Raw genomic sequence first — 25,621 nt, forward strand, 5'->3', positions numbered from 1 at the left:
TGTACCGTTTGTGCCCAAATACATAAATAAATAAATAAACTTGGTCTATGGGTTGTGAAACTTTTCAATTAACGCGGATATAAAGTAGCCTATGCTGTATGTATGGGATAGTAGAGCGTTATATATGTGATAGAGTTTTGTAAATCAGTTCAGCAGTTGTCAATTTGAATAATTTGGAAACATTTTTAACACCTGCGCTGGCAAAAGCCTTTTCTGATATTCGCAATAGCATTTGCGAATCAAAAAATATTTATTCATTACATCACTAGTTCAGTTCAGACCTACGTCAAACGTCTATTGTTACAGAATTTCCAATTACATCAAAGGGACGCTGTTACCCGTTCATCTGACAGTGAAGTTTCATAGATAAGAGCACTGTTTGAATAGTAGATATACGATTTGTAACACTTATCTGCTATTTAGGTCAACAAGGACCGCAAATATATGCTACGAAACCAAACATGGAACCTTTTCACAGAAAAAGTTATAGTAACATTGCGTTGCTTGATAGCCACCTTCATACCAAATATCAAGTTTCTAGGACAACCAGAAGTGCCACACAGGTTTTTCGGGTATCAGTGAGGGTTTTTCGACAGGCAAAATGTCGCTAGATGGGGTTAGTACCTATCGTGAGGTCCGTTTGACATTTCTATCACGCTTGTGATTAGATATATATCTAAATGAGCCAATCGCAAGCAAGACTGGAATGTGAAACGGATCTCTCGATACTAACATTATCTAATTTTTTTAATATCTCATCTTTTGATTACGTTGACTAAGATTTTTTTACTGCTTCAAGACTTATTTGATATTAATTTTAGCTTTATACCCTACGCATTCCTGAGAAAAAGGGTCGTGACAGATGGACAACAAAGTGGTCATAGAAGGCTCGTTTTTTCCTTTTGAGTACGAAATATAATAAACAAGCCTAAAGGTTCGCCTTTGTCGGACACGACGTGGAGGACATCATTCATACATAATATGTACAATTATTTATATACTAGGTACGTACAAACCGACTAAAGCAACAAAATCCGCGTTTTGGCCACGGCCACAACTAATGGACACTTACCACATTTGATTAGCTAGGTGTGCGAATAACTAAACAACAATAAAATCAATAAGACCCGAATATAATTTGTTAGTAAAATATACAAGCACGTTGTTTTTAACCTAGTGGATATACTTCGTGACACGAAGTCGCTGTAACTGGACACTCTGGTGAAGAAAGAGCCATAGCCCAGCCGCACGCCGCACACTACGCCGACTACGACGTCTTCTTGGACGCCGGACTCGCTCACCCGACATACCAAGGGCCCGCCCGAATCACCCTAAATATCAATAAAAAAATCGGTTAACTGCGAGTCGGACTCGCGCACGAAGGGTTCCGTACCATTATCTATCTATACAATATTTTAGACATTAGCAAAAAAAGGCAAAAAAAAGTTTGTAGTATGGGAGCCCCCCTTAAATATTTACTTTATTTTAATTTAACTATTTATTTTTAAAGTGATTATACAACTAAATATTCTGTGAACATTTTGCGTCTACCTGTTGCCGTTATTAATAACGAGCAAAAAACGGCAAAAAAATCACGTTTGTTGTAAGGGAGCCCCCCTTAAATATTTATTTTATTCAGTTTTCATTAATTGTTGTTATAGCGGCCACAGAATACATAATCTGTGAAAATTTCAAGTGCCTATTACGGCTCAAGAGATAGAGCCCCGTGACAGACGGACGGACAGACAGGCAGACAGAGGAGTCTCAGTAATAGGGTTCCGTTGGGTACGGAACCCTAAAAAAAAGGATAATATGTCGATAAAATTTTTACTTATCTGCCCAAATGAGTAATAAGGTAGTAACGAGTAATAAGGTAGAGGCGATTTAGCGACTACTTGCATTGAGTTGGAAACTGAACCTTATTAAATGCAAAATACGTCAAAATTGCCATTGTAATTATTGAAAATACGACTAGCTTTAAAGATGTTCTTTGTCATGTGTGTATTCGATAGCTGCTTTTGATTCTGTGATACTATGATCTACTAGGCCTCCACAAAAGAGGGGCCCCCACAATCACCCCACAATAGAGATGTCGGTTTTTTTTTCAAATTCCGATGACATTCCGACACTAGTAAACAACTTTTCCTTTGATATTTTTTTCGCTGTTTTACCTTTACCTATAGTAATTTGTTCAATACGGTATTTGACAACTCCTGATTTTGCCATATCTTAATATTATTATGAAAATATAGATAAACAGATAGTGTTTAATAGTGTAGAAGAGAAAATTTAAATCGGTTGAAAATTGGATTTAAAGTGATTTTTTGAAAATTTAAATTCAAATTCAAATGATTTATTCAGTAATAGGCGCAATGGGCATTTACACGTATTTTTTTAAACTACAGCGCTTTCGGAAAGACCATCATTGCCAAGAAGAATGCGCCGCAAGAAACTTGGCAGAAAGTCATTTTTTCATAAAAATATATTACAAATAAAATACTTAAAAACTATATTATACAATTAAAGAAAAAAATACAAAAAATAATAATAAAGAAATACAGGGATGTATGGGGTCCTTAGTTAAAATACTAAACCTAACTATATCTACGTTCAGTGGAAGTGTAGAATGCTTCCACCGTCATAAATTTTAAAATAATAATAACAATATTTAGTTCTGAAATATACATTTCAGGTCAAGTAACCATTAAGCTTTTGGATTTGAAGGCAAGTTCACGTCTGCCGAAGTTAGCTCACACGCACTCATGTCATGCTCTGAAAGCAGAGCGGTACCGAGGCATGGTATTGCTTCCGTTCCATAAGCTCTAAAAATCTATATACCTGTCTCTTTCTCAAACGCTTTTCTCTATGCGGCAAGTATGGCGGTACTGGCGTGTGACGTCACATGCCAGTATGTCTTTCTCTGTCTTATCTTGAATTAACCTTTATAACTTTGTTATTTGTAAAGGTAGCTTAAAAATTGTTTTTCTATTCGATAACAGGCATTGTGTAGTTTTAATTTATAAAACATATACAAAATAGTCAAATACCGTATTGTTCATTTTATTTGGAAAATAATTTAGGCGGGGGTGGCAGGGGGGCCTCCACTCCTTTGTTGCCCCAAGGCCTCCAGACCTCTAACTCCGGCCCTGGGTAAGTGCTTATCTGAATAACCACCCAAACTAAAAAGTAAAATTTCTGATAAATGTCACAATAATCTAAAACTATAGTTTCCTCACTTGAAGAACATCTGAGTGGTCGGATGAAGTGCATATGAACTTTTGCATACTTCTGCGGTGTATACCGTCACAATAATCATTCGGAATCAGGCTTAGATTAGCCCACAGCAAACTGTCTGACGTGATCTATTGATAAAAAATGAAAGAAAAAATTAAGTACAGTCGAACTAATTGAATCATGTCATGACCCAGGGTGGAACCTTTGTGTTAGTAATGTCTTGTTGACATCTCATACTTTCGTCAAGGAAATCATAGTGAAATTGTTTTTAAGAGGTTCTACCCTGGGTCACGATTTAATTTGTTCGACTGTACTAAGCGGCCTGCCCCGGCTTCGCACGGGTGTAATTTAAAAAGAAAATAGGTGAGGATATACTAAAATCAAAGGTCCACTTCACACTATTCGCTTTTTATTTAAATTACACACGCGCGAATCTAGGGTGAGTTGCTGGTTAGTTTAGGTTTCTATCTTGGCGAGTCAAGAAGACTTTGTAGATGGAAGACCTGACCCCAATATTATGGGCGAAAGCAAATCGGCTCGACTTCGCTGGCTCGGCCACGTAGGGAGAATGGGAGAGGGTCGTGCGGCAAAACTGCATGATGATGATTGGATCCTGGACCTTGACCTTGGATCTTGGATGACCGACGTGGAGAAGTTGTCTTGGACGACCCAGATATTGCTGGATTGATGAGGTCCTTAAAGACTTGTGCCCTAGCGGCATGGGTCGCACAGGATAGCGACAAAAAAAATGGCGAAAACTAGTGTCGGGGGTAATTCACATTAGATCGCTGGCCCAGCGCGGTTAGTAAGTAAGATTAAGTACATGTATGGTTTAGTATTTTACTTACTGAGGCGGAAATCCTCCCATAGCCAGATATTTTACACAGCGCGCTACCATAGTTCTGGTTCCTTCTCGCGTATGGTAACGTTTTTACATAGACATTCATCACAAACGGGTGCTTAGTGTACTGAAAGTAGTAGCAAAAAGATAAGCTGAATAAATATGCAAAGTTTGTAAATTGCAGTACAGTCACGGTCATAAATATTATATACATTTATCAAAACAATCACCTTCGTGCCAGTAACAATAAGGTCGATGTATACAATATATTTGACGCTATGGCTGTATAGATATTTATTCCCTCGACAATACAACCACATTTTAAATTAAATTACGAGTATAGAGTGAAAACACAGAAAATCTATTTATATCCTTATCTGACTGACAAATGTCAATAAACATAGAAATAATCTACATATGTATACTAAATCAGGTTTAATGACATCAGATTAGAAAATTGAGCTTATTTTTAACCCCCGACGCAAAAAGGGGTTATTATAAATTTGACAGCTATGTGTGTGTGGCTGTAGTATTATAGCTTATTATATTATTATAGCTGTAGTAGTATTATGGATTGATTTTGAAGTGTTTCTTTAATCGAAAGCTAATTTAATCGAGATGGTCCTTAGGTATCGTTTTTATGGTGGTTCAGCCGATTTTGAAATATCGAACTTTGAAATGAAAATTTTTGGAGCTTTTTAATTTTTTTTAATTGGTTAGATACCATATAGGAAGGGAGTAAGGAACATTGTCCAATCATGCTCATGTTAAATTGTAACACAAACCTAAAAACTTGGTACTTCAATATAGCTACATTTATTGTACAGATGCTTTAATGATTGTTGTGTTTATCTAAATAAAGAATTATTATTATTATTATTATATCCATATAAAACGTTATATTCTGTCTAAAGCATACTACTTATAATAAACTACAATTTATTACTTTGTTACTTACCACGACCGCGATGTCATTATCTGGGAATTTAAAGCTGGGGTGTATGACGGTAACATTGAGCCGTCGCCACTGTTCGACGCCACCGTCCCACCCGTAATACCCAATGTTCCTGAGCGTACCCGCTACGGCGCACAGACGAGATAATTGAATTCTTTCATCACTAAAATTTCAATGGAACAAATTAAATTAGCACCAAAAATATAAGGACCACCAAGAAACAAAATGTACGAGTAAGTAGCCGACGTAGCTCGAAGAATATATGTAAGTTGAAGTGGTAACGTGCGGGCTACATCGCTTGAAGAACAAATTAACCTTTAACATAATATTAAGCTTGAAGAATAGATTAATTGAACAGATTGGGAGAGAAAGATCCTCAAGTGGCAACCACGAACCAGACGTGTTGGCAGACCTCTCGCTAGGTGGACTGACGACATTGCGTACGAGAGGTGCGGGCAACAGGTCAGGAGTTGTCGTTCATTGTGGCGTGCTATGGGGGGCTTTTGTTCAACAGTGGTCGTCTCCCGGCTGATGAGTATGATTATGACGAGTAAGTATTCAAAGACCTAATTAATTAAAGGATTACCAAATTGACTAACCAATCATCAAATCTGAGCGAACAAATAACTTAAGCAGTTTTTATTGTTAGTTTTAGTCTTATTACTGTAAGGTGGTGGTACTGGAACCAAATAAATGTTCTTTCAAATTAAAGTTGGTAGGTACGTTGCGCTACTTGCGTAAAGATCTTATTTTGAGGGTTAGGTTGGAGTAGAGTTACTGTTGCGAATAAAACAAACAGAACATTAGTTCCGCGCGAAGCTCCGTCGGCCAGTCTCGCAAATTCTGCTGATTTGGTTTTAATAATAACAGTTTTGATCATAATATTTACATTGAAATTAGGGTACAATTTTGGTGATTTTTTATTATTTTTAGTGGCAAAAAGCATTTTGCATTACAATGTGGCGCTCGATTGACCATTTCATACTCGTTCACTTTAATGCTTTTCAATGTAATACAACTTGCGTAATTCTTTATTGCAGCCTACAATTTGCAGGTCTAAACTGGGCTTAATGGTTCATGCTTGTAAAGAAGTGGTGGGTCAGTATTAGAGGGTTTATTTTTATTTTATTTGCTTGGGCACATTTTTTTTGACATGGTGGAAGATTTTGTTACAACTTCAAGGTTATCTGGTAGAAGTACAGGACGTCCACAAAATAATCTAAAATGTCATCATCATCAAATTCTACAGCCCATTCATAAAAAATGAGACCACAAAAAATTGAGACAGTTGAAACGCTCGAATATGACCCAGGTAAAGGTTAACGAATAAATGTGGTTAGACACTTACTCGCTACAGTCACATACTCTTCCCCTAGCCTTTTCGGAGAAGAAGCAATGTGCCGCGGTCAAAATTTTGCTGTTTCCAATAAGAGCACCACCGCAAATCGTGTAGTAGCGGAAACGGAATGAATCCGACGCTAGTTTCAGAGCTATCTGTAAAAAATAAAGCCATTAGTTTACCGGTATGAAAGATTTGGTATTAAAGGTTGGCAAATTTTTTTAAGTCTAAAACAGACCCAGGCCACTACTTTTAGAGGTACATAATTACAAAAATTAGTCGTGCTATTAGCCGGCTGGCCGATCAACGCGTTGACGGGCAAATTCAAATGTCTTGGTGGGCCAATTTGCGACCCGCGGGCCAGGGCTTAGCCAGCCTTGCCACACACCATCTCTGGATACTTGGCACATGCTACCCGTGAATCAGTATGTGCGAGGAACCCTTGTACCACATCCTGGATGGATTTCTATCATCCCTTGTTAGGATTCTTGTTAGGTTGTTATACCTTAATGGGACTTAATGCAGACAATGCTAGACTGCCAACCATCAAGGTGTTGAGCCCTCGCCCACGGCGACTTTTTGTAGATCACGATTCAGTCGCGATACTGTTACACTTCAACCCTCCCTCCGTTCTCTCCCCGATGGCGTCCGACACGGTCGCGCGTTTACATCGATATAGTCGCGATGCTGTAGCGTGTTGGTATAGTTTCTGTAGCGCTACTAACGCGCGTTTACGAATCGCTGCAAAAAGTCGCCGTGGGCGAGGGCTCACGGTTATGCGAAGTGCAGCGAATTGTATGAAATATCCAATTAAATAAACAATACATTCCCGCGCCAACACTCACAGCGGAAGACCACCAATCAGATGGATGCTGTTGACTATGGATCGTCAGGCATGGAAAAACGAAGAGAAGGCCATTGTCTGGAGAAGTTAGAAAGAATTAAAGGCTGCTAGGATGACGATAAGATACATACCTGGTAAGGTATTTCGCCCAAATAGGCAGGTTCCCCATTGGAAATTCTTAAAGGGTATTTGGCGCTTATATTCGATGTTATCATGGCCGGCGAACTAAAACTCATCAATGTGAACATTTGGAATACACAACCGAAAGTTATTTTAAACATTTACCAGTAAGTTTTTGTAAAATTGCCGTATTTTAAGCAAATACTTGTTAATTTGAACCAAAAATGTGTCAGAATTCAGTGCTGTCATACTTACTTGCATGTTTTGACGGCTAGTGTAAAGAGTTTTCAAAGACATTCAGCCAAATTTGGCGAAAATGACGGGGATTGATTTGATAGCTTTGATTGTTATACCTACGCGCCACGAATTATTTTGATTTTCAATGTAAACAGCGTCAAAGGTGTGACCACTTCTTGCATCAAAAATCCCACGAAAAACCTTTAGGTAGGTATTTATTAATCTTCCTACTCATTACCGTCACTCAGCCCTCGTCAGTTTATAGCATCTCTATAATTTAGAAGCGAAACTCTGTCGATCTTCGAGAACAATAATGAAGACGTACGTCCCGAAATAGTTTCCTAGTTAGCAGCCTTCGGGATACTTGGGAGCGAGCAGTCTCAGTCAGCAGTCGAGCAGTAAATTAACTCGTGCGCCGTTTGGTTCTAGATTCAATTTTGAATGTGGTAAAATTGTGACTTATGTCTATTTGTGAGAAATTGATGTGAGTGAGGGCCGAGGATGGCGCATAGTTTTGAGTTAGGCCGTGAGATTGAAGGATTAGATATACCTAGCTAACCTGCTTCCTTATATAACGCAGACGTTTGTGAGCGTGTATGTTATTTACTCTTGTATGCTATAAGTCAGCTCGATGGATCCACGTTCAAATTTCACACCCATCCACATGGAAGGAGAAAGCCAAAAAATATATAATCCAAAGTCAAAGTCAAAATATCTTAATTCAATTTAGGCTATAACAAGCACTTATGAATGTCAAAAAAAATCTACCACCGGTTCGGAAAAACCTCTGTTGAGAAGAATCCGGCAAGAAACTCAACCAGGTATATTTTAAACAGATTTACAATAATATTAAATGATATGTATACATCACAAGTATTTAACACAACTTTATTTTTAACACAGTAGGTTCGCTATTTGAACGGGTCGCTAATGCGGATCGGAATTATTTCCAAATATCCCTGTCCATGATATAATCATTAACTTAATAATCCAGAGTTCCAGACAGACTCAACATCATATATACCTAATAGTTAGGTTAAGCATAATCCAACGTGTCATAAATTATGTCACTAGCTTTTGCCCGCGCCTTCGCGCGCGTGGAATTCGGTTATCGCGCGCTGTTCCTTCGGGAACTGTGCATTTTTCCGGGATAAAAAGTAGCCTATGCCACACTCTGGCCCATAAACTATCTCTATGCTAAAAATCACGTTGATCGATCGCTCCGTTTCGACGTGAAAGACGGACAAACATACAAACACACACACTTTCGCATTTATAATATTAGTATGGATTCACTTGTTTTCGAGAAACCTGGCCTGGAAGATATTTCTTGATTTGATTAACTTAACCATGTACAGTCAACTACATACAAATATATGTATACACAACCTTCATGATAAGTCAATAAAGTCGCGTATACATATTTCTGCAACTTTGGTCGTATCGATATTTTTGTAGAGCTTGTCTAAGCTTAGATGACGCGTCCCTCACCCAACTAAATCAGTTAATTATGACTAATTAGACAGCACATTTTTACAATAACCGCCTGAGTATAACGGGCAACTAAATCCACGTTAGACTCAGGCGGTTATTGTAAGATTTACTGTCTGTAATTAATAAACTGATTCAGATGAGTGAGGCACGCGTCATCTTTGCTCAGACAAGCTCTAGTTGACTGTACCATAGTCTGAAAAGGTAACATGCGATTGAGATACTGCGAAACTGAACTGCTCAATATAACTTTTATGTGATGGATTTATGTTTAAATTATCAGGTTTCCAATAATAAAACATTTTCTACAATATACGTATAGGTATTACGTATGTCGTATGCATTAACCTGCACACAGTTAAGTCAACGATAAGAGGCAACCATGAGGCTACTACCCATTTTATTTTTCTCAATAAAAGTATCATCGACATAGAGTATGTATGACAAGATATGGTAATATATACTTGCACTGGTAAAACATACAGTAACTATTTATTGACTACGTTGGTCATGGGATGTTGTTATGTTTAAGTTAAGACAAATAATGTTTCGTTTGCTTTCTAGACCTAAAGGTTTTAATAAGCGAAAATGTAGCATATTATGTTAAATTAAATTGTACAACAAGCAACGTGGACAGTACATTTCTTCATATAATAATATTTCTTAAAATATGAGTTGCTGAAAAATTGTATTGCTTTACAGCTTTAGGAATGCTGGCGCGTAATGTATTTATGAACTATCTAATGCTAAACTACCATGGGACATTGACCATGTCATCTAAAAAAATATTGAGGCAATTAGCAATTATCGGCGTTTTAAATAGTTGCGCGCAGCGGGGTATAATTCTAAATATAGAGCCATTTGCTCCAATAAATATTGCATTAATTTACCTGTACATTAAGAATTAATCAATATTTACACAGTTTAATTAATGTGGGTTATTATTATTATTATTTTATTCGACTGGATGGCAAACGAGCAAGTGGGTCTCCTGATGGTAAGAGATCACCACCACCCATAAACATCTGCAACACCAGGGGTATTGCAGATGCATTGACAACCTAGAGGCCTAAGATGGGATACCTCAAGTGCCAGTAATTTCATCGGCTGTCCTACTCTCCGCGCCGAAACAAAACAGTGCAAGCACCGCTGCTTCACGGCAGGATTAGCGAGCAAGATGGTGGTAGCAATCCGGGCGGACCTTGCACAAGGTCCTACTACCTGCAAATTATATGCATGCATAAAGATTTCCTTTTAAAATATTGTTTCATGAATTAATATAACTGATTGATGATTTTATTAATGCTAACTTTTATTTTCTCTGCCTTGTCTTCATTTTACTGTTCGTTCCAGATGATTAAAAAAGAAATTGTTGTGTCGGATCAAATGTCCTATATATCATTATGTCACCTTCTGCCAAGAAACTAAATATTGCTAGTTAGGCCAAGATTGACTTCTTTTGACCAGATGAATGAGAAAGCGGGTGTCGTGGTCGTGTCGTATTGGGAAGTAAAACAGCTGGCCGAATACCGTGTGGATTGGCGGATAACACCCCTTTTTGCGTCGGGAGTGAAAAATAGGGTAAAGTCAACTTCTGTCATAAATGTCCTGTCATGTGTGATGCCTATGAAAAGTATCTTAACGGAAGCGAGGTGCAATTTTTTACGACGAACACCGAATAACTGTCGGATATATAAAGTAACTTTATAAAGCCGTTTTATACCGTGGACTTTGAGTGCGCGCGCCGCGCGCGCGTGTGTGTGTGTTTCAGTCTCTTTTACACTTTCACAACTGATGGATAAATTGGGATGAAATTTGATAAACAGGTTATCAGGACAGAAGATCTCTGGGCTGGGTTACTTTTTATCCCGATATTCTTACGGAATCGGGATTCCGCCTGTAAAATCTCAAAATAGTAATCAGACACACATCCTATTTGCTCGTATTGCTCGTTGACAAACTGCTACTAAATACTAAATTGTTCACGCGCTAAGCCGCGAGTAAAAGCTTGTTAAACATACATTCTAATATTTTTGCTTCTACTTTCAGTGTCTCGTCAATGCTGAAGGTTGGCCGTTAGATTTTTGTACTCATCTCTATCAGCAACCGGAACAGCTGTTCGACGGAAGCAATGCCGGTCCACTCTCGGATGTTCTGCAGCCACGAGTTTTTCCTTTGCTTAGCGCGTCTCTTTCCGTTCACTTTGCCCATAATTATCAACTGCCGCAGCGTGTATCTTCGTTTCTGAGGAAGTGCCCAAGATACTCTATCCTGCGTCTTTTATAGATGGAATCATTTCCCGAGACATAAACGCGCTGATGCACTTTTCTATTTCACTCCGTTTCTGACCTTCTGTTTCCAACTAGTGCGCAACTGCGACGGTAGCACTACATCTTAAATGCCTGTAAGCGTCTCCTAGTGTCCTCTTTTAAGGTCCATATTTCGCAACAGTACAGTACATGACGACAGGCCAAATGTAACATAGGAGTAGCCGGACTCGAAGCTTTATGTTCAGTTGACGACAACATAGAACATTCTAATATGATCATGTTTAATTTATGTGAGATATGCATCGGAGTGGGCCAGTTGCAGAGTTTGAGGTCAAGCACTGGATCGGGCGACCTCTTTCAATTGGATGGCTTCATGCAAATGGCGATATATAAGCACCGTTCTCGGTTAAGTATGCACTTTAAATTTGCCGACACGAGATTGTCTGAGGATGTATTATGCGGTACCTGACAAATATGAAGATCTAAGATTTTTTTTTCAAATAAAGAAGATTTTGGGGTCTCTTGCATACACCAATAGTAGATCGTGGTGTGATCTACTATTGGTGTATGCAAGAGATCAAGATTTTCGGATGATAGTTCGGGTTCCCCGGTTGTCTCGTGGATGGTTGGATGTTGAACGTTGGTTTTCTGTCGAAATTGCGGGGTCGAATCCCGTCTGGAGCGCTTGAAATCTTTAAAGCAATTATTTTTTAAGATGACTGTTCCAAATTTCGTATAAATATTGCATGCAAAAGTGTCAAAATAGGGAGTGTAAAGATAGGTAAGCACTTTTTACATCCCGTAACAAACATGTCTAAATATGAAAATCTTTTGAAACAAAATGACTTTAGTGGCCTTCCATACAGTATTAAATATTTTAATGCATAATACCTTTAGCACGCTCCAACTGGGCTAAACATCTGCGTTTGGTATTCGTGTTAAGCTCGCGCAAAAAAGGGATCGCAGTTTATTATGACAAATTTTATTCGCGAAAACAATGGTTAGCGATTTTATAATGAAGAATTTTTCAGATTGCCTGCTTTTCCTAAGTCAGGTAAAGTCAGGCGCAGTCAGGGGGAATTTGGGAGGGGGGGGGCTACTAATAATAATACAATATGCAAGGGGCAAAAAAATGTAAATTTTTAGAAGATTTTTGAATTAGACGTGTACGATTTTGGTGGGGGGGGGGGAGTCTGGGTAAGTGTACACATATAGATAAACATGACTGCAATATATATTAAGAAAGTAATTTTTGCCTGGGCCATAGATAAACCATACCATATATTTTCAACCAATATCTATTGATAATCTAAACTACGGGCTGATTATATTTTGTACGACACTAGCTTGAATATAAAATGAATACTAAACACTACCTAATTAATGTCTCAGTCAAGCGAAGCCGCGGGTAAGCGTTAGTTAAAATTTAATACTTCACTCTCTCCTCAACAGCTACATGTATACATAACACTCAACACTTTCCAATCAACGTTGCAGCCATTAACACTTTGCTTTGAATTCAATTTACTTAGTCAATTTCAATTACGCGCAGCCAAAGCGTTTTGCGTTGTATTACACTCTCGCACGATTCACCCTGTGAATAAATTGTACTGGTACAGTCACCAACAGAAGTAGATGAGCGGTTTTAGAGCTCAAATAGGCAACATACCACTACCACTTTTATGTCTATTGTACCATTTCGTCGGCATAGTTTACATATATATTCGTGCAAAATTACAGCTTTCTAGCATTGATAGTCCCTGAGCTAAGCCGCGGACGGACAGACAGACAGATAGACATGGCGAAACTATAAGGGTTCCGTTTTTGCCATTTTGGCTACGGAACCCTAAAAAAGAAAGTGAGGCACTACCTACCTTTTCTCGAACCGTTTCGTCTCACTTTTAAACCCTCATAGCTTCGTCCCAGATAACACTGCAGAGTCCAATACAGTATTTGACTACACAATAGAATAGAAATTGAATTTAGGTTTGAAATTCAGATAGACAGAGAAAGACATACACGTCAAGCTTAATATAAAGGCAGAAACTTAATTTCGTAGGGTTAGTAAAATTAGGGCTTAGGGAATTATTCTAGGAATTAGGGATTTACACTAAGCTTATATAAAGTTAATTTCGTTTACAGGATGCTTTCTGATAATTTGCAAAAATTTAAACACGAAGTGACAGCGACAAGGTAGTAAAACGTAAACACATATTTGATCTTGACTGTACCTAAACCTGTCCCTCAGATTTCTGTCAGAATATCAACATTGCAGATTGCTGCTGTATCTATGCAGGATTAGCAAATATTCTCAGTCTTCGAACGGCTCTTAATTTAGAGAATGACTAAAGAACATTCAGTTAATATTTATATTAATATTATACTGTACGTACTTTGAGGGTCGTAGGTATGCTGTTGTAAATAAAGTTTCTATCAATTTACCAGTAGCGTAGCACCGTAACAAATCGATTCCTAGTCTAGTTCCAGAAATTTTTCACGTGATGACTAATACTGAGCCACCACGAGATTCGAAAATCGAAGTTCGTCTCTTGCCGTCCCGACGACGCTTATGCTATTCAATACGAGAGTGAGAGGGACGGTACGATAAGCATTTCAATTTTCAAATTTCGTAGTAGCCCTACTGGTATGGCAAAGGTTGTATACAATAACTGCGAGGTATTTCATCCGAAGCTATCACGCGTCTCTCACTCACTCTACGGGTAGCCTAACAAAAATCACCCCACGCTACTGCTAACTATGTATCCATGGATCACTTGTAGGGTTTTCTTGCGCAATCTGGAGTTCAAATCATTCACTTAAGTATCCGACATAAGAGGTAATGAAGGGAGTTACTGACGTCAAGGGTCGTTGAAGCTGTATTGTCTAACGCCTTGGCGCTCGCAATCGCATTCACAACCTCTTTCCACTTTCGTCTTGTAGCTTTGACAGAAAGAAATATAGTGGATGAGACTGTGACCAGTATGACTTGTTGTATTCGAAGGAAAAAGGCAGCGTAGTGAATGGAGTTTATTTTTTAACACGTTTTTATAGAAATAAACAAATATTTATTCGTACGATATATAATTACCACACTCAGAAACGCTTCCTTTTCAATCGTCACACAAACCACATAAACTCAACTATCACCACCACCACACTACATTGATGCGATTCGAATTCAACCAGACCCCATCTTTAGAGCAACAAAACCTAACATTTATCTCATTTGGTGTGTTTTTACAGTGTGGAGGTAGAGCAACTACATGATAACTTGATAACACACATTTCTTGCATAAACGTACCTATCATAAGGTCGCCGGCGAACAAAGTAATTGTTTTAGTTCATTGGAATAATTGGTTTCTGACGTTATATCAAATACCTGATGTCTTTAGTAGTTACGAGCGACTCACACATAACCGGTTTTAATATTGGTCTATACATAATATTCTTACTTACCAACTATATGTAATAAGTCCTGCGCAGAAAAAAAGGGTCCAAAGCAAACAATGTTTGTCAAAGAGAGTTTGTTCGAATTGAAGTACGTACCTACCCATTTATCGCAGTCTGGAAAATTCTTTGTTAATGTTCTTTATATTTCAGAGAGGCAATCTTATTTTGTCCCAGCGTTTGCAACTCGAAAGTAGACTACACACACATGTATGTTTCAATCAAATGGAAGAATGAGTCTATCTTAAGAGAAAATGTCTCAAAGGCAATTGAAATTAAACCAAACGGGCTAAACTTTGTATTGCTGGTTAAAAAAAAAACAATTTGAAATAAAGAATTCGAACCTTAGCTGTACTCTCTCTCAGCCTATATATGTCCCACTGCTGGGCACAGGCCTCCTCTCAGAACAAGAGGGCTTGGGCCATAGTTCCCACGCGGGCCCAGTGCGGATTGGGAACTTCACACGCACCATTGAATTGCTTCGCAGGTTTGTGCAGGTTTCCTCACGATGTTTTCCTTCACCGCAAAGCTCGTGGTAAACTTCAAATGTAATTCCGCACATGAATTTCGAAAAACTCAGAGGTGCGAGCCGGGGTTTGAACCCACGCCCCTCTGCTTGAGAGGCGATAGGTCAAACCACTAGGCCACCACGGCTTCCTAGCTGTACTAGTGAAGTGTTATTTAAAAGTAAGACATTTCTTTATATTTCTTTTTCTTTTCAACGGGTGAAATATTTGTATTCCACAATCTAGAATTAAACAGGTATCCTTGTTCTTGGTAGTGTAAAAGATACGGCTTTAAGTGCTTTCTGTCAACTGCATACAAATTCCAGTCACTTAAGAATAGAAGAAGTATTGTATTGTATTTAAAACACTTTATTGTACCGTCAGCCAAGTAAGTGATCTATCAATTTTTAAACAAGTTAATAGGCACGTCTTGGCATTAAACGGTAGTTTCATGACATGCAAACGATTATCAACTTTAGGGTGGTAGACCACATATTTGGCTGATGGTACGTAAAACACATGAAAATAATAGAAGGCGAACTTAACCTTAAGTAGTCCAGTTCGTCCCTGCTATTGCAGTCCAGAGACATCTTTCGAGTTTGCCTTTTCGAGTTGGTGGGCATCCACTCGGTGGGTATTTAGGTCCATAATTCCTCTAGCATCGGGGGGAGGCCTTTGCTCAGCTGTAGGACAGAATAGGCTTACAAACAATGCATATTTTTTTCTATAAATAATAATGAAGATACAGCGGTTGAACTGCTTCACGACCTTACCCTTTTAATGTTACCAGCGCGTACGTATTGAATGTTATTTTTTCCACAAAACAAGAAATGATACAACCGTAAAACGAAATAGTACAAAACTTTGAGGTCCTGGGTTCGATGCCCGGACGGGGCAGATAATATGAATAATACGACGGTTTGCTGTCGGGTCTTCGATGTTTAATATGTATTTAAGTAGGTATTTATCTAAGTATATAAGTATTTTTATCCGTTGCCTAGTATCCATAGTACAAGCTTTGCTTAGTTTGGGACTATGTCAATTGGTGTCAAGTGTCCCATGATAAGTATTTATTTATTTATTATCTTCAAAGTTGTCGATCGTCACCCAGACCGAGTTTCAACGAATAATCCATTCCAAGCGCGGGTGTCAAAGTTGGTTTAGCGTTAACTTTTTTCAACGTAGTCAGATTTGTTTAATCTGCGTCCAACGAGTGCTGACAGCCCAAGGGCCTAGCTTTACTCGTAAATTAAATTTTAGTTTCCGACCTCTTCCATTTTTAGTGTTATTACAATGAAATTCTTAAGCTGCTTAATACTCTTTTAGTAAATAATGGGATTCAAGCTCCATTCAGCTAATTAGAAACACTAAGCAAATATTTTTAAACATTACTGCTGTTATACAAAAATACCTACTCGTAAAATGGACAGGGTGTTAAATGGTTCCTTATAAAGTCCATTTAAAATATTTGAAAAACGTAGCATCACTGTATCACTTACCGCTTAAAAAAACATTTACATAGCATGCTTCGGTTCTTTTGCAGTTCTCCTAAGTCTACAGTCAGCAGCAAAAGTAAATGAGCTATTACGGTACTCAAAATGACCTACTGTCGAATTCATAAACTTGTGAGCAAAAATTTATCAAAATATCTCAACACGACTCTATTGTTAACAGCGTAGAAGCGTGTTCAGATATTTTTAATCAAATTTTTGCTCACAAGTTTATGAATTCGACTGTACACACGAGTCTACTGCCGATGTAATAAGAGAGCGTTAATATCACGCATGATGCCGTGGTGGCCTAATGGTTTGACATATCGCCTCTCAACCAGAGGATCGTGTGTTCAAACCCCAGATCGTACCTCTGAGTTCATTCAAGTTTATGTGCAAAATTACATTTAAAATTTACCACGAGCTTTACGGTAAAGGAGAACACCGTGAGGAAACCTGCACAGCCCTGCGCAGCAATTCAATGGTGTGTGTGAAGTTCCCGATCCACACTGGGCCCGCGTAGGAACTGCGGCCTAAGCCCTCTTATTCTGAGAGGAGACCGCCCAGCAGTGGGACGTATGTAGGCTGGGATGATGAAGATCATTTTGAGCACCAAAAATGCAAATTTCCTTTCTTCCGATTTGGGCACTAATTCTTTTACACTAACTATACGTATCCTCTTTAAATGCTATCTGTTGGAGGTAGTTTACGGCGGTATATTCCCTTCAGGTTCCTAAACTCTATTAAGTATGTACCTATGCAATATCCGGTGCCATTGTTGCGAAACCGGCCAAGCCTATGTAGTATCATCGGCCACACAATGTCGTTAATTTCACGCCGAACGCCGTACAGTTAGCTCACAAATTAAACAACACACACACACTAGGTACATGAATGTAGGTCAAACAGCAATGTTACATGTAGTTAATATGTAAGGTAGTTGGGTTACATCCTACTAATATTATAAATGTGAAAGTTTGTGAGTGAGTGAGTATGTTTGTTACTTCTTCACATTGAAACGGCTGGACTGATTTGGGTGTATTTGGCAAAAAATTGGTTTATAACCTGGATTAAGACATAGGATACTTTTTAATTCGATATTCCCACGGAATAGGGATAAAATCTTGAAATAACAACCGCTGGGCTTAGAGTCATGAAATTTGGTATGTAGATTGCTGGTCGTCTGTAATAACACATAGGCTACTTTTTATCCCGATATTCCTACAGGATAGGAATAAATCTGGAACTAATAACCGCTGGGCTTAGTCATGAAATTTGGTACGCAGATAGCTGGACATCTAGAATAACACATAAAATACTTTTTATACCGATATTCCCGCGGGATAGGGATAACATCTCGAAATAACAACCGCTGGGAATTTTAGAGTCACTAAAATTGGGATAACGTTAGTGAAAAAAACGATGATGTAATTTTAGGAAATCCCCACGAGAATTTAATAAAATCCCGGAATTTGAATTCAACTGCTGTATCTAATGATTTACGCGTGCGAAGCCGCGGGTAAACGCTAGTTAGTAAATAACTTTAGTTCATTTACTACTCGATTATTTATCTTCCATTTCCTTGTCATCTTTACTTCTGCAGTGTCCACGCGGGCCCAATGTGGATTGGGCACTCCACACACATCATTGAATAGTAACGCTGGTATGTGCAGATTCCCTCATTATATTTTTTTCACAAGTAATGCACGTGGTAAATTTCTAATATCATTTCGCACGTGAATTTTGAAAAGTCAAAGTCAAAGTCAAAGTCAAAGTCAAAGTCAAAGTTAAAATATCTTTATTCAATTTAGGCTATAACAAGCACTTACGAATGTCAAAAAAAATCTACCACCGGTTCGGAAAAACCTCTGCTGAGAAGAATCCGGCAAGAAACTCAACGAGGTATATATATTTTTTTTAAACAGATTTACAATATTATTAAATGATATGTATACATCACAAGTATTTAACACAACTTTATTTTTAACACAGTAGAACTTAGAAGCGCGAGCCCAACCGTTAGGTTACCCCGGCTTCTGCAAAAGCCTACACTACAATGTGGGAATTTTACAAAATTGATCCTCATTCCTTGCCTACTCGTACAATAATAATATAATAAAATCTTTATTTCTTACTTTGATAACATCGCATCCATATCGATACCATGTTAGTACGACTCTTTGCTGTAGTTCCAGTTAGCCTTTGAACGACTGACAGAACATCAGATATAACAGTTATTTTACAATGAATAATAAAACGACCGAAATTTTTAAATTCCAACAATGTATGTAGGTATGTTGAGGTATCCCATCTTAGGCCTCTAGATTGGCAACGCATCTGCAATCCCCCTGGTGTTGCAGGTGTCTATGGGCGGTGGTGATCTCTCACCATCAGGAGTCCCACTTGCTTGTTTGCCATCGAATCGAAAGTCGAATAAAAAAAAACGTAAAAAATTGTATTAAAAATACACATACAAATATAGTTTAACGAATTAAAAAGGAAAAATATCACAGCTAAGTATGCTTACAAGTAAACAAGAAGTTAATTGAAAAAAGAACCTCAAGACTTAATTGGTTCTATCCACAAGTGTACTCCATACACCCAGCGGCATAGACTTGTAAGTCCGAAAAAGAGACCTTTGCCCAGCATACCTACAATACAAACCTTAGCTAAAAAAAAACAACAAAAATAAATATCGTGATACCCGGAGATAAAGGAGTTGCGACTGCAGAAGCAATATGGCGCTATCTCTGCAGAAATGTTCGCGAGTCAAGACCCCACTCGTCATTATCCAGAAGCGTTCGCGGCGCAACAAGCGGAGTTCAAAGTATTGTTGACCTAGATTTGGCTAGGGTTGTCTGTAGGCTGGTATTGTTAGAATACTTAGCGTAAAACGGGGAAACATTTTTTTTTATATAAAATAGGCTTACGTTTGGCCTCAATCTCGCTTGATGGAAGGCCTACACGTTTGCCTAGAAGGTGTCTATTCACTTTGACCTTAAAGATGTCCAGATTATAGCGTTACGAAAAAACTGACCTCGGCAGAGAGTTCCACTCGCTAGCCTGAAAAACTTTGGGCTACAATTACAATCAATAAATCTTTATTGAATAACAGCACATAAAAGCAGTACAGTAAACATATGTATATAGAGACTACTCGTATTACTACTTCTAGGTAATGCTACTTTGACAGTCTGCAATTTTATAACTAAAAATTAAACCTACTAGGCACAAAAAACCATGGAAATATTTTCAAACACATACGTAGTTTGTAGTCGGTGCCTCAGCACGAGCCAGCAAGAGTGATAAAAGCTACATAGACAGTATGGAGTAGGGTAGACGACTATAATAATACTTTTTTTTAACCACAATTTCAAAATACCACCACCTCTTTCTAACGTCACACTACACCATGTGAAAGAAAGAAGTGGTGAAAATGATTGTGATTCCGAGTGCGTTAGACAATAAATATACTCGTAGATTCTCAACTGTTTCACTAGCCAAACTGTTTCATTTGCCAACTCGGGATTATCTCTGAAACTATGTCTTTTTCGGAACTTTCATAAAACAAACCTAATCTAACCTACTGTGTTCTACAAAAACATAGGTAAGAAAATATAATGTCAAAATTTTTTATTTTCGGAGAAAATTGAGAGTTGGGAAACAAAACAGTTGGCAAATAAAAAATTTGGCCAACAATAATTCTGCGAAAAGACAGAACTCGCAATAGTTAGGTAAATAATAACCTTTGGGTAGCGGCATCGACAGCCCTACCCGTGTATCGCATTGTCCGGATTGTCCAAAGCGCGATTTACGTTTATGTCCGTTAAATTTTAACCAACCGATAAACTCAACTCTGGAATTTCAGCCTCGGTTTACGCCATTAGTCTGCGATGAAATATAAAGTACCTAAACAAATCTTGTTTTACACTATTGACCTAGCCCCAAATTAACCAAAGCTTGTCTATGGATACTATACAAATAGATATACATAACATAAGGTGCTAACAAATTAGGTACCAATATTTTTACAACTGATAGTACTCGTGTCTAAATGTAAAATATTTAAAAGTTTGTTACTTTTTGGAGATAATTAGAGAATCAACTTTGCTGCGTAAAACACCATGTTAGTGTTAATGAATAATTAATAGTCAGTGATTAAAACTTCTTTGACTATCTTGACTGTCACAAGTAACTGGCTACTTCACTTAGATAAATAAATATCTTCTTCTCTTTTAAAGTATGGCTTTTCTGTCCTAATTAATAGGACAATTTCGCCAGTGTCAAGTTAAACTCTTTTTGAGAGGCACGTTGTACGGTGATTGTAGTTTTTGCAACTTGATAGTAAAATTCCAGAAACCACGCGGAGACCACTTGCGCATTAAAAAATGTTAGACACGAGAGCAATATAGGATTTTGGGATCACTGTTCACTGTTAAGGTTAATCGCCGCATAAAACACTATCAAAATTATACTTCAACTAGCCAAAGAAACAGAAATAGCAAAATTAGATATTGACTACATCCGACATCTTCGAATGCTACAAATCGAATCTCCTAAATAAATATCATAAGTCACACAATGCTAGTAATAGTTTTCCCGCCAATCGTTGACGTTTATGTATGACAAACGACGGGTTCGCTTGACAGAAAGTGTTAGTAAATATATTGTCAGACAACTGCACAGAAGAATGACAATTTATTTATTTTATTCAGGAAATTAAAACAAAAATCGATATCGATATATATAATCTACAAAAAAAAAAACATATAGTGACCACCACCAAAGAATATCCGCTGAACAAAGGCCTTCCCATAAGAACGCCACAATGAATAACAACTCACCACTTGCATCCACAGCGGTTGCCCACAACTCTCACGATGTCGTCAGTCCACCTAGTGGGAGGCCTGACAACGTTTCGTCTTCCAGTCAGTGGTTCGTGAGTAGAATCTGTATAGTACAGGGTTTCTTAAACTTTTTGCAGTCACGGACCACTTTCATTTTAACTTTATGGTGGATGAGATGAGATGAACAATTAAAAGTTTTGAAATTAATTCCTCGCATCGCTTACATGAACTCCAACATGTTTCCAGGAACTGGAAGTACTTATTATTAATCTACTTACATCTGTACTCGTTGTATGAAGTGTCACGGAAAAGTTTAAATTGAAGGGTCCACGGAAAGAATGTGTCTAGTCACCTAAGCAACTTTTTGAGTTATAGCGGTTTGAAAGTTAGTCATCACGAACAATTACTATGGTTACCATTTATTTAAAAGATAAAAAAATAGACTTTATATTGTTTTCAGATTATTTAATTCAGTGGTAAGTCATAGTACTTTGTGAGCTCTACATTTTGAGATTAAAATCTCAATTAAAAAAAAAGGTGACTAGGCATGTTCTTTCCGTGAACCCTTTAAATATACTTTTCCATTTTCTCGGTTTGTTTTCGCTTTATAATTACTTAATGTGAAGAGCACAAAAAATAACTAAGACGGTATGTGCCTACTTTTTTAATAGAAAAGTAAATCACTGAGTGAAGCTGAAGACAGACCTTAAAATTTACAAAACTATTAACAGAATTGACCGATTAGCGTTTAGTACTTCAGCGTTATGGTTTTACTAGCCTTTTATCGTGACTCCGTATGTCTAAATTTCGTTTATCGCTGTCCCGCGAGAAACATACAATTTTCCGGGATAAAAAACCATCGTATATCCTTCCCCGGGACTCAAACTATCTGTATACCGAATTTCATCTAAATCAGTTCAGCAGTTTCAACGTGATGAGGTAACAAACAAACAAAAAGAAATAAACAAACGCACACAGACTTATAAACTTTTGCATTTATAATATTAGTGCGATCGGAATATTACATTGTTTTGGGTGTGTACTTCAAAGTTGCCCGAAGTCACTAACAAGTGCAAGAATTGGACTAATACTCGTATTATGATAAGACAGCTTAGATTTTAATTTGGGCTCGGCGCTCGTCAAAGTCCTCACGTCACCCCTTCACGTGTTTGCCTTTATACAAAACCCCCAATAAGCCTAGCAGAGTCAATATTAACTCAAGCAAATAACTTTTTATTTGATGTTAACATAGAGACATGCGCGGTACAGAACGTGCGATGTTGGCTGCACAGTGGCTTAAAATTCGTACCAAATGTTTTTTTTTATCCATTTTGGTCTCTGGCTTTAAGTTCAAGGTTCGATTCTACTGAAAAAACTAAGCTACTTTTTTTTGTAACATTTTGATCCTCAAAGTTTAATCGTTAAATCAGTTTATTAGACATGGCGGTGTTATCGCTGTCATACCAAGGTACGGGGGCCTTGAAATATTTTTTGTCATTTATTTGACGTCTCTAAGATACAAACATTCAATGTGCCGTCAATTTAGTTTTGTATCGCATACTTTGAAAATTACATTAAAATAATTTAATTGTATGAAAAAAATGAAATTAACAGTGGTCATATTTTTAAAAAGTACCAGAATAAAAGTAGCTCAGTTATGCAAATAGAATCGATCCCTGGATTTAAGCCCCCATGGTTAGAAATCCGTGTATTTATTTACAAAGGTAAGGCTGAAACTGACATGATGACAGGATGTGAACGTAAATACATATGCCGTTTTCTTAGGTTCAATTCAATTTTTTTTATTATTCGTCTGGATGGCAAACGAGCAAGTAGGTCTCCTGATGGTAAGAGATCACCACCGCCCATAAACATCTGCAACACCAGGGCTATTGCAGATGCGTTGCCAACCTAGAGGCCTAAGATGGGATACCTCAAGTGCCAGTAATTTCACCGGCTGTCTTACTCTCCGCGCCGAAACACAACAGTGCAAGCACTGCTGCTTCATGGCAGGATTAGCGAGCAAGATGGTGTTAGCAATCCGGGCGGACCTTGCACAAGGTCCTACCACCTGCATAATAATTTGAAGGTAATCAAAAATCATAGCTTACATTTACTGTCGCACTGCCATTGGAATATAATTAAATTCATTTAAATGAGCACGAATCTGCTAATAGTTGAAGAGCGAATAGAGCACTTGAACACGAGTGGCTGTAGCACTTCTTAGCTCCTACAGTAAATTATTATCTTCTACTAAAGTCATTTTGATAAAATTATGAAAAAAATTATAATAGCGTTTACAGAAAACGTTTCAACTTTTACAGGATTTCGATTTCCGTAATCCATTCTTAGTGGGTTTAGTAATGGACTGATGGATAAGCCTAGCTCCGATGTCAAGGTTGACTACCCCTGACCTTTCTCTGACGTCTAAGAAGACTAAAAAATAAATATCCTTTTTTTTAATGGAACAATCTGAAGTCAAGGGAAGCAAAATGATTCCTTTAAATCCGTTTTTTTTTTCTTGTTATAAACACATTGGGTAACAAATATACGTGACAAATAATTGTTTTTTTTCTGTGGGAATATTGCATTAATTAAAAAAATTGGCTGCATCCTTAATCAGCAAAATAAATATATAATATGTCCAAGTACTTTTTAGAATCTGAGAACTTTAATAACTTTACTAAACTTTTCATGAACAGTACCGTGAAACTCACTCATATTTAAGCTAAATTTGATTTAAGACGTAACTTTAAGTAAACGTTCAATACTTGTACCATTGAATGTGTAAGTGTATTCGAATAAAAAAGAGTTTCTTACTTGGTAATAAACACCCAAAAACTATTAAAAATAGCTTTTTTAAAATTGTTTCTTCTTTGTTTATGAACATTCCCAATTTTATAAGGTACGTTTCACGGTAACGTAATTGTTTCAACCGTATCGCCAAAAAAAAAACTATTTTTTTAAGTAACGTTGATTACTTGGATATTTAGGCTGTACCTAAATTAAACCATGCATTCGTGTAAGTTTACTGATAACTAAAGATTATCAGCTTTAGAATCGTACAATACAAATAGCATCATGTTTAGCCATAGTCATCATTTCAACCCTGTAAGTAAATACTTGAGATTCAAAAGTGAAATTGAAGCCTATTTTTAGCCTAAATCTATCACAGATAGATCAAACACCTCCACCTTATACTCTCTCATTAATTTCTTTCCACGCCACCCTATACGAGTACACATAAACCTTTGCACATCGCAAAGAGAATTCAAATTCCAACGCACCTTGTATTTTAAGAAACTGACGGTTTAAATTAGGGCTTTATGGTTAGGTGGTTAGGGTAGTAAAAGGGTTGGCTGTGGTTTCGGATAGCACGAGTGTACTCGACCCCGTGCCTAAAAGCCTGGAACTTTAGATCAGCAGTGTAATTATGCTGGGCTGCCGAAACTGTTTCGGTTCACGAGGAAAGCAGGGCTACTACGAAACTCGAAACTCGAAGTTCGTATCGTACCGTCCCTCTCGCTCTCGTATTAAATAGTATAAGTGTCAGAGGGACCGCACGACATGAACTTCGAGTTTCGAATTTCGTAGTAGCCCTGCAGACACATTATACTGTAGTAGCTTCTAGGTGCAGTTACTTGACGTGGTAACAGTTGACTGTTCAAAAAATAAAACGTTTATTCTGCAAGTAGGTGGTTGCGTTTTCTGAAGAAATGTTTTATGTCGTTAGTATATTCAAGTTCTCTCCATCCAGTTTTTATGTACTTTAAAACGTCCATTAGTGTCTTATCTTGAGCAGTTTTCTCTCTCAAGATGTCTTCAGAAAGATGTAAATCAGCCATCCTAGTTCCTAAAAGGTGTGACTCAATTCTGTGTACTACTCGTTCTGTTTTCGATGGCCGAGTCTCACAGTTGGGCAGTCTTGATAAGCAATCAGCTAGTACATTATTTTCTCCCTTTTGATAACATATTTCGTAATTGTAACTGCCTATTATT

At 37.7% G+C, this 25,621-nt stretch overlaps 1 protein-coding gene across 1 annotated transcript; it reads right to left on the reverse strand.

Moving 5' to 3' along the window:
- Positions 1-1,085: 1,085 nt before the first annotated feature.
- Positions 1,086-7,572, reverse strand: LOC141430475 (chymotrypsin-1-like). The gene is made up of 6 exons (XM_074091186.1): positions 7,345-7,572; positions 6,379-6,524; positions 5,034-5,193; positions 4,083-4,202; positions 3,237-3,362; positions 1,086-1,331 (listed from the first exon to the last, which is right to left on the reverse strand). The coding sequence occupies exons 1-6, from the start codon at positions 7,492-7,494 to the stop codon at positions 1,086-1,088; spliced, it is 948 nt and encodes a 315-aa protein (XP_073947287.1). The 5' UTR covers positions 7,495-7,572.
- Between the last annotated feature and the right edge of the window lie 18,049 nt (positions 7,573-25,621).

This window comes from Choristoneura fumiferana, chromosome 8 (genome assembly GCF_025370935.1).
Source record: "Choristoneura fumiferana chromosome 8, NRCan_CFum_1, whole genome shotgun sequence".
NCBI lineage: Eukaryota > Metazoa > Arthropoda > Insecta > Lepidoptera > Tortricidae > Choristoneura > Choristoneura fumiferana.